General features: G+C 36.2%; 2 protein-coding genes across 2 annotated transcripts; both read right to left on the reverse strand.

Annotated features, from left to right (window-relative positions):
* Positions 1-162: 162 nt before the first annotated feature.
* LOC8269221 (nuclear transcription factor Y subunit C-1) lies at positions 163-4,190 on the reverse strand. Its single transcript, XM_015726676.3, has 2 exons — positions 3,455-4,190; positions 163-420 (listed from the first exon to the last, which is right to left on the reverse strand). Exons 1-2 carry the CDS (start codon positions 4,144-4,146, stop codon positions 417-419), a joined length of 696 nt encoding a protein of 231 aa, XP_015582162.1. The 5' UTR covers positions 4,147-4,190; the 3' UTR covers positions 163-416.
* Positions 4,163-9,729, reverse strand: LOC8269220. Its single transcript, XM_002511125.4, has 2 exons — positions 9,303-9,729; positions 4,163-7,728 (listed from the first exon to the last, which is right to left on the reverse strand). Exon 2 carries the CDS (start codon positions 7,597-7,599, stop codon positions 5,248-5,250), a length of 2,352 nt encoding a protein of 783 aa, XP_002511171.1. The 5' UTR covers positions 7,600-7,728; positions 9,303-9,729; the 3' UTR covers positions 4,163-5,247.
* Between the last annotated feature and the right edge of the window lie 313 nt (positions 9,730-10,042).

Raw genomic sequence — 10,042 nt, forward strand, 5'->3', positions numbered from 1 at the left:
TCAAAGAAAGAGCATGTGAAATACTCTCGATGGGTAAAAGAGTACTTACTGATCAAACTACTTAACTAAGCCTTGCTCCTGTTGTTTTTCGGTTGATCGTATTAACAAAACAAAAAGAAAAAGCAAGCAACATTTAAAAAAGTTCCAGCAAAACCACTCAGATTATCAATCAAGAAACTGCACATTAGATATAATTAGGCAATTCATGGCAGCGATGGTATTGGCTGCTACAAAATGAAGTTAAAAAAGTTTCAATTAAGTTTCTAGTTAACCCATTACAATTAAAGGTAGTTTCGACAAATAATAGCAGGCAATCACATTAAAGATTGGAAGCAAGCAAAAATCCAAGTAGCATTAGCTCAGGCCAATTGCCTTCTGCTGCACCACCCAACACCACTATGTCTGAGTTCAGCTTATTAACTGCACAAAACAGTATGCAATACAACGTTACATTTCATTAACAAGAACTGAGAAATCTGCAAGTTCCACAGAATTTCAACAATAGAAATTTCTATTATTTTTAAACATGACATACAGTATTAAGTACAAGAAGATATTGATGTTCTCAGCTCAATTTATTATTTATTGGTTTGATCTATGACCAACAGGCAAGAGAACAATCATTCTAGAAATGAAGTATTTTGACAGAAGACGTGATTTTCACAGAACCACCAACAAGAAGGGCAGAAATTAGAAACAAAAGCAGACATACTTCCCAAGATACTCAAAAGAAATTCCGACTTAATGTGACAAGCAAAGGAAAACAGCCTGATAAGTTGATCAGTTTAGGGAGAAAATTCAAATATATAGAATCCATATGAGCACTGTGTATTTCACCTTATCTCTAGAATAATGAACAAAAACATCATTTTCCTCCAATAGTACTCATCCTAAACTTCTTTGACATAAATGTAAAGAGCAATCTCACTGCGACAAAGTGGGTTACATGTTATAGACAGAGAGTATCCACTCTTTGAGATGTGAAAGAAGTGCTGCCAGTGCCACTATTAATCTAGGATCTCATTTCAAGTCAGACTAACTAATCACATCAAAATTCTGCATACGAATGACAAGAAGAAGGGATAAGGCTGGTCTTCCCTGTCCCATCCATGATCCAAAACAAGATTTCCCCAGAATAAACAAATGTTGGGACAGGAAAGAATGGTAAAAAGAATCTAGGGAGAAGCATGCATACTTGTATCTGGCTGTATGTGAACATTAAGATTGATGTGGAAGGTAAGCATTCATATCCATAAGTTGTAATGAATATGTCACTCAGTTAAAAGAGTAAGATATCCAATTCTGAACTAAAAACGGCATAGGTGCTGATCTTTTAAAGCAATGACTTCTTGACTGGTTTATTGATGTTGGACCTTCTTGTAGTTTGATAATGAAACAGGAGTATACGTTGTCTAAGTCTGTGCAGGCCTCTTTCCTTCTAAAAATATATCTAGTTTCGCCCATGATAGAAGTCAAGACACAATAACTCAACTCAATCCCACCCCTGGCACCAGTCAGGTACTACACTCATAATCCTTATCACACCAACCGTGTTTGCTGTTTGGAACATAATCTCGTGACTATATAACAAGTGAACAAAGGAATGGTAATATAGAGAAAAAGATTTATAAGAGAAAATGCACTGTTCAAGGAAGTCTAGTAATTTTTTCTTTTTTCATAGTATTCCTCGGTACAGCTCCTATGGGAAAGGGGATAGGGATGTTACATATATTTAGGGTAGATTTTGCATTGTGTTACCATTCCAAAAAATCAAAGATATTAAGCTTTGTCAGAGGTAGTTAAAAATAAAATTTGAAATAATAAAAGAAAATCAATGGTTTTAGTTAAAAACTATGACTCCTTCAATTTATTGGGAAAATAGATATCAACAAAATCAAACCATACATGATCTTGAACAATACCCAAGTGAATCCCTACTTACGAGTTTTTTGTGAGCTTAAGACAAAAACAGAAGAAAAAAACTCGTGCATAATTCAGAATCCTTTCATCTTTAAAATATTTCTGACAACAGTTTGTATTCACCAATTATTACGAGTTCGCACTAAAACTTCAAATATGTAATATGTGTCAATGCAAGTGAGGCTAAACCAAGATGTCAAAACTAGAAAGTAAGCAGATAGGCTGGCTGTTCAGATTGATTTGCACATCCACCAGGATGAAGCTAAACTCAAGCTGATAACATAGGCTAGCCTATAAAAATACATGTGCCGAAGTGACAGTGGGTTCCTCATGGATTCAGAAACAATGCTTGGAGCTAGACCATCAAGATTGAAAAAGCTAATAGGGAAAGAACTTGAGATGACAGCTTAAGTGGAAATGACTTGCAAAGCCACCTGCCATCCTTTCTCCAACATGAATATGGTTACAGACAGAATAAAATACTTTGCCAAATTGTCATGCAAATGCCACCCAAGAATTGCACATCCTCTCTTGTCAAGAACAGTTTTGCCTCACAAAGCAATGCCATTAAACTGAAGTCTTGAACAAACTGTTCTCACAGTTTTGCCATGTTAAGCTATTCTATAAGCATCTTCCTCATGCTCTAAACCTCATCCCAAGATGGCTATTATGATCAAATTCAAAACATTGATATCACTGAAATATTCAGGGTCAACAACCGAAGTTTTTTCTTTATCAATATAACTAGTCTCTCCTTTATACTACACTTTCTTTATTCTTTCCAAAACTTTTTTCCTGCCAATGGAGACCATCCCTATTATCTGATTTAATTCGAAAACAGTTCTGATACTAAATTAAACATGCTCTTTATAATGTATATCTGGCGATGCTTTCTGCAGGGAGGATGCAAATAGGCTGCTCAAGTCGTAAACAGCATCCCTTTGCCACTACCTAAAAGAGGTGATAGGAACAGACTGACCAATTATAGTGACTCTTCCATAGTTCAAGATGTTAACTGATACCTCCAGCAGCATGAATCCGACAAAAGGGCTCTTTGTAAGTTATTGCAACTCACATAAATGAAGAAAACCCAGCGGAAAGAAAGAAGCTTTAAGCATGGAATGGAGAGACAGACCATTTAACAAAATAAATGAAATTACAGAACAGCACAAAACTTACAGAACCTCCATCCGTACAACTTAAAGATTTCTCCTTCAACTAAATCCAACACAACAAAGTTATTTGGTTAACCTTCATGTACTAAATTAAGAATTGTCCCATGATGCAAAAACTCTAAAGGAGCCACCTTAAACAAAAACCCAGAAAAGCTAAACACAAAGTTCAAACAACGCAATATACACACCCATTTTACCTAAATTACAGAATAACATTTTGCCCAAATGAAATAAAAAATTTCAAAAAGCAAGCCCTTTAATTAAAAGCTACAATACCCCTCACAGAATCAATGGAAGACAACAAAAACCAGAATCAAAATCCACACGTATTGACAAAAACAAAATGCAAACATACATACCCTTGTCCGTCAAGATTCCCTTGGCCGCTGCTCCCTCCACTTGCATAAGACCCATCGTCAGCAGCAGTCTGCCAAACAGATTGCCAAGCCTGAGAAGGTGGCTGCACATAAACACCCGTAGGATCCATAGCAGCAGGCCTACCAATCATCATCCCTCCAGGACCAGGAGTAGTAGGCTGACCCATTGGTGGATAATAATAAGGAACACCACTAGCAGTGGCCCCAATAATCCCTCCTAAACCAGCAGCCTCATCTTTGATCTCATCTCTAGGCACAATATCAACCAAGAAATCAAATATATCAGTTCTTGTTATAGCAGCAGCGATGTCATTCTTTTGAAGAGTCCTCCTTTTATTCTCTTCAGCATGAAGCCAAGACCTTATTGTTAATTCTAAAATGAAAAGCTCACACGCTTTTGCAAATAAAATGGGTGCTTCCGCTGAGATCATGCGCACATCCTCGTCAGCTTTCATGATTTTCTTGATTCTCGCAAGAGGGAGTTGGTGATTCTTGAAATCATTAACTTGTTCGATCTCTTGTCTTTGATACGACCAAAACATTTGAAGCTGTTGTTGCTGTTGTTGAAGGAGATGGTGGAAAGGTGTAGGTGCTGGTGGTGCAGGTGCACCAGTGGTCGGTGGTTGTGGTGGGTATGAGGCCGATTGGGCTTGCTGCTGGCTGTTGGCATCCATCTGATTGGTTAATTGCTTTTTTTTTTTTTTTAATTTTTTAATTTTTTTAAAAAAATTTGTATTTTGATTTGATCGAATTTCTTTTGATTGACAAATGTTGGCGTTTCGAGAGACTCTGAGTGTGATGTTGGGTTTGGGGGGGAGAGATAGAAATGGATGGGAGAGATGAAAGGATAAGGTTGAAGAGGAAGAGAGAGTGTTGTATTTAGGGTCGTTTGATTTGGTTGATTATTAGGACTCTTTTATTTCTGTCCTTTCTGTTGGAAGAGAATGATTCCCCTATATTTTGCTTATCCTGTGCACCCCCAACCCCCCCTTCTTTTTCTTTATTATTTATAAATTCTTTAAAATTAAGTATTATTTTTATATATTTTAACTAATTACAGTTGATATGAGAGTTTAGCAATAATTATTAGGATTCTTTATAGCATTGTGTTGCATATTGCTCAAAATTTGTTAACTTTTCATGAAAGGTGACATTTCCAAATTGCATTCTCCTAGCAAACGAGAGAACATGTCACCATCAACTTCAGGGTTCGTGTTATATCAACCAGCTGTCCCTAGTCACCACCCTACTGCTTAACTTTCCATGCCAGTACTGAAATAGATTAAGGCAAACAATTTAAACAACATTCTTCGTTTCAAGATGACAGTTAAGTTGCATGATGGTGGCAAGAAATCAAATGAGAATACGTTCTACTTAACAACCAAACACAGCAGAAGAAAGGGAAGATTGTAAAGCCTTTATAAGGTGTATTCAATAGAAGTGCAGCTCCTAAGGCAAAAAAATTTGACCAGCTGCATGAACATTGCTTTATAGGGTATTCAGGAAAAAAAAAAAAAAATTAAAAGCATGGTGGGCAGCAAATAATGAACTTAGCCTACTGGATGTTAAGCTCCTAACCTACCCAGTACCCTCTATGCGAATTCAGCCTTCCAAACAATCTTCATGTTACAGGCTGCGATAAGTCTCAGGGGCATCCAATAACTACAGAAACAAAACTATAACCCACCGCTGTGATAAAAAAGAACAACTGCTAAATTATTTCCTGTATACACTTTTCAACCTCTTTACCTTTTCCAACTATAACTTTAAATGGCCTAGTTCCTTTCTCCCCTCCTTTTGTACACTATTACCTTCTCTCCCATGGTTTCCTTACCCTTATCCTTCCTCACTTCTACTCCATTTCGTTTACCAGAGTTTTCCACCACTCCCTTTTCCTTGGTTGTTTCACCATTTTCTATCGACTGTATTTTCTTAGATTTTTTGACATCTGCAAGTGGATCCTTAGCCTTTTCAGCATTCTCCACCATTTCTTTCACCTGAGCTTCAGTTAGTACTTCAAGTAGTTCCATAGGCATAGATGCAGGATCAAGTTCCCAGCAATCCTTCGGAGCAGTATGACCTTCCTGACCTGTCAGAAAGTAAGAAGGGACCTGGTGGGAAAGTCTAAACAGCTCCTCTCTTGGAATTGCCTTGATTTTACTTGTGTCAGGATCCCGGCGAAATACTGTCTTAAAACCAGCAACTTTAACAAGAGGAGCAACAGGCACACCTCTCTCCTCGTTGTAGTCTTCAAGCACTTCCACCATGTCATACTTGTGTATCACTTCATCTGGGGTAAGCTCATTCCAATTAGGCAACCAATTCCTATACTGAGCCCACACATCACCCTTGCTCGGATAAATTTGAATGGTCCCTCTAATGCCCTTTGCCCACTTCTTAACCTTATGTGAAAAAGAATTAAGAGACTTGTTAATTTCATGCTTGCCTATCCAGAAGTCTCCATTGGTCTTGTAAAAACCAGAAGCAATCCAGTTTAATGGCGCCAATTCACGATTGTTTTTGGAATTAAGCCAACTGATTCGCATTCTGAGTGGTTTCCGTGAGATCACACTGTGAATCATAGCATAATGTCGAGGCATCCCGTCATCATCATCATAAGCAGCCCAAACCTGGTTACCGCCAAATGATTTTTCTGTCCGATCCTTATCAAAATCATGAAAATCTGGATCTGGGACAGTCATTGACACTGGATCAGCACCCTTCATATCAGGATCGACGTCTGAGTTGGCAAGGAAAGGCTCTGCATGAGCTCTAGTTTTGGAATCTACCAGGCATTTGTTTCCATCAACTTTTGTGCCATTTGAAGAAGCCTTTTCCTTTCCTTTCTCTTCCTTCTCCATCTCTTTCTCTGAGCTATTTAATACAGCAGACGGAGACCTGCAGTCCTTCAGTTTCATGCAAATATCCTTCTTAGCCTTCTCCGTCAATATGTTCCGAATTTCTCTCTGTGACAGCTCTCTTATCTGATTAAATTTATTGACATCAGAAATGGTTCTCCTTCCAGTTTCAAAACCACCCTTTCGGCTACCAAATTCACCAACTCCTCCGTGTCTGCTTGCCATTTGATTTGCCATATAATTCATCTTTTGATCATCAACGCGCCTTTTCTTCTTCAGCCTATCTACTTTGGGTGTAGAAGCAAAACCAGCATTAGAGGATTCACTAGCTAAACTAGTGCCTGCTTCCTTAAAAGTGTGAAATTTCCTCTGAAGGAACTCCTCTCCGATGGCGGGTTTTGGAACGACTGATGGCACACTTCCAACACTGCCTGCTTCAGCAAATGCACTTGAATGAGCCGCAGATTGCATATTTGTCATAGAAACTGGGTCCTTAAATGTAGCATATGACTTTTCAGTTATTGTATGCTGAGAAGAATTCTTTCGTCGAGTGTAGGAAGTGCATTTAGTGGATGGACTGTTGCCATTTATAGGTGGGGGTGGCATCTCAACAGCATAAAAGGGCTGACGACAGTTCTGACAAAGAAGGTTCTGGTTGAGATAAGCATTAAGGTACTCAAATTGTGTTTTACAAAAGTTGCAGATTGTCCAAAAGGTTCTAGGTTTGGAAAAATGAGATGGTGGATCAGACTTTGGATGCATCGCACTATTCCGAGTTGTTGAAGTGGAGTTATTATTGTTGAAGAAATTATGCAAACCATTCTGACCGGTTGGCATTGCCGATACGTAATTTGGAAATTTCCGATAATCACATAAATTCAGCTTCTGGTCGTAGGCGCTTCTCTTGGCTTTATCAGACAACAATCCCCATGCTTCAGATAGAATCTTAAAAGCCCCTTCAGCACCCACTGATTTATTTTTATCAGGGTGAAGAATGATAGCCAGCTTCCTGTATTGCTTCCTGATTGTGTTATCATCAGTTGGTGGTTCTATACCCAGCACTCCGTACCAATCTATTTCCCCATTTCTTCTTTCCTTGGCAGAGACATACACATCAAGGGTTGCCAGAAATTGAGAAAGACCATCAAGCCCAGGATACAAGTTATGAGCCTTCAATGCAAATCTTTTTGCCCCAGCAACATCGCTCTCAAGGAACTTCTTCTCTGCCATCTCCTTAGCTCTAAAGGCATCGTCCTTGTTACATTCCATTTTTACTATGCCTCTCCGATGGCTTTCCTTCTTTCTAAATATAAGCCGATGATAGCAACAAGAATCAATTGTCAATATCTGAATTAGCCAACAGCTCCAGTTGTGACCCTGCCTTCAATCATGCAAGCCCTAATACAGGAAAATCATCATAAGAAAATCTCCAAATAACGAAACAAATCCGAAGTTCTCGCTAAAAAATACGGACACAACTCATCAAAGACAACGCTCAAAACAATAAAACCCTAACAAATGCTTTGCATGAGCAGTCAATAACAAACTTTTGACACGTGTTCATCCGGACCTATTAAATGATCAAATAAAATAACCGGAAACCAGTGATGAAGTTCCAAGTATTCGGTAATGAACTTTCAAAAAATGACACCATCACAATGGCATCAAATACATGTTGCTAACACCTGTCGCTCTGACAATCTATCAAAATATCAAATGAAATAACCAGAATATATTTATGAAATTCCAAGTATTCGGTAACGAACTCCCTAGATACGTATAACATATTTGGAAAATGGCATTATAGAAATATCACTAGAATGCCATCAATTACATAATTGCAAAGATCTTCTATCTAAAGACTTATTAAATGATCAAGTGAAATTACCATAAAACGTTTATGAAATGTGTAGTGCTCGATAACGAAATTCCAAACTAAGCATAGGAGATTAAGAAATACAAAACTAGCAAATGATTACACTGCCATCAGCTATGTAATCTTTTCAACTCTTGTTGATCTAAGAACCAATTAAACCAACAAATGTTAATGATTAGAAAAAAGTAGTGAAGTTCCAACTTTTCCGTACAGAACTTACGGACATGACAGATTGCAGGAAACATGATTACGAAGCCATGCATGTTACTGATTCATATCCAACTATAAAAACAAATCAACAGTATGCAAAAACATGAAAACCTTAATGATCCTTTTTATAGTGAGAACTTCATAAACCGATAAAATGAAAGCCCAATTATAGTTAACACTAACCAAGTTATGAAATTCCAAATCTTCCATATCAAACATCCAGACATGCCAGATTAGGGTAACCATGATCAAAATGCCATGCATGTTTCGCATTCATATCCAACAGCAAAGATCAATGAATAAAACAAGATTGTTCGATACAAGGAAAATACCCGTGATACTTTTGGTAACTAAGAATCAATAACAAATCAGATAGGGAAAAACAAAATCTTGACCTCATGAAAGATTCCTTTTCAGAAAAATCTTGATATAGTTCTAAGCTATATCTGCATTCCCTTGATTCAAAAGCAGCCAAAAAGAATAATGATTCTATTTTTTCTTCACCTTTAGCAGTATAATCTCAGTATCATACACTTCAAATTAACAGACAATTGAAAAACAAATAAACTCTAATCAATAATGGAGCAACAGAAGCACCAAAATTAAACTTTTTTTCTCCATAAAGAAAATGGACTTGAATTTCATATAAAAAAAAAAAAAATGATGAAGCGACAATGAGCGTATCAAATTCTATAAGGAGTGTGCATTTCACGTCCAAAGGGCCCTATTCCGATAATTAAAAGTAGAACCCTATACAATTGTTATCATTAGTGAACGATAAAATGCACAAAATATAAATGATCAAAATTTTCCAAACAGAGCAGATATGAGTGTAAAAATGCAATTTTTGCATAGAATGTAACGAATATAGAGAAAAAGATTTTACCCATTTGCAGAGAGTTAAAGCACAGGGACGCCATTGATGATTTTAGCTCTTCAATTTTGATTTTACCCAATTTTATAAGCCACAGACAAAAAAAAAGGAAAAAAAAAAAAATATATATATATATATATAAAATAAAGTTGCACTGTTGTTTATTTTTGGGGTTTTGAATTTTTTTTTTTGCCTTTTCCTGTTTTTTTTAAGAGCCTAATGAGAATTGACTAGAAAAAACTGCTACAATATAATCTTTAATTGAAAAAGAAATGTGTTTTTGCCTTGCATTCTACTTCCTTTTATATGAAAAAACTCTTACCATTTTTTACATGGTTAAAACCCTAATCATGGTTTGTCTGTTTTTTTTAACCATGGTTAAAAGGATTGCTTTTGTCATTTGCCTAAATTTGGAAAACATAATATTTATTTGAGTGACTGAAAAACCAACAAAATATTATATATATTAGATTTTTTAAATTTATCTTTATTTATTTATTTTAAATTTAATCATGTTGGAATTCTAATCCTCACTTTTAAATTTATCAATATATTTTTATTTTTATCTAACAAATATTAAATTTAGTCTACTAGATGTTTAAAGGTTTTTTATTTTATTTTATGATATTACAATTAATTTTAAGTGCTATAATAGATTTATTTTTTAGTCGAATAAATGTAATTGGTATCGTGAATAAAAAATTTATAAAGAACACGGGATAAAATATTTTTATTACTAACTAATTTAAAAT

This window comes from Ricinus communis, chromosome 4, assembly GCF_019578655.1.
Source record: "Ricinus communis isolate WT05 ecotype wild-type chromosome 4, ASM1957865v1, whole genome shotgun sequence".
NCBI classification, from domain to species: Eukaryota; Viridiplantae; Streptophyta; class Magnoliopsida; order Malpighiales; family Euphorbiaceae; genus Ricinus; species Ricinus communis.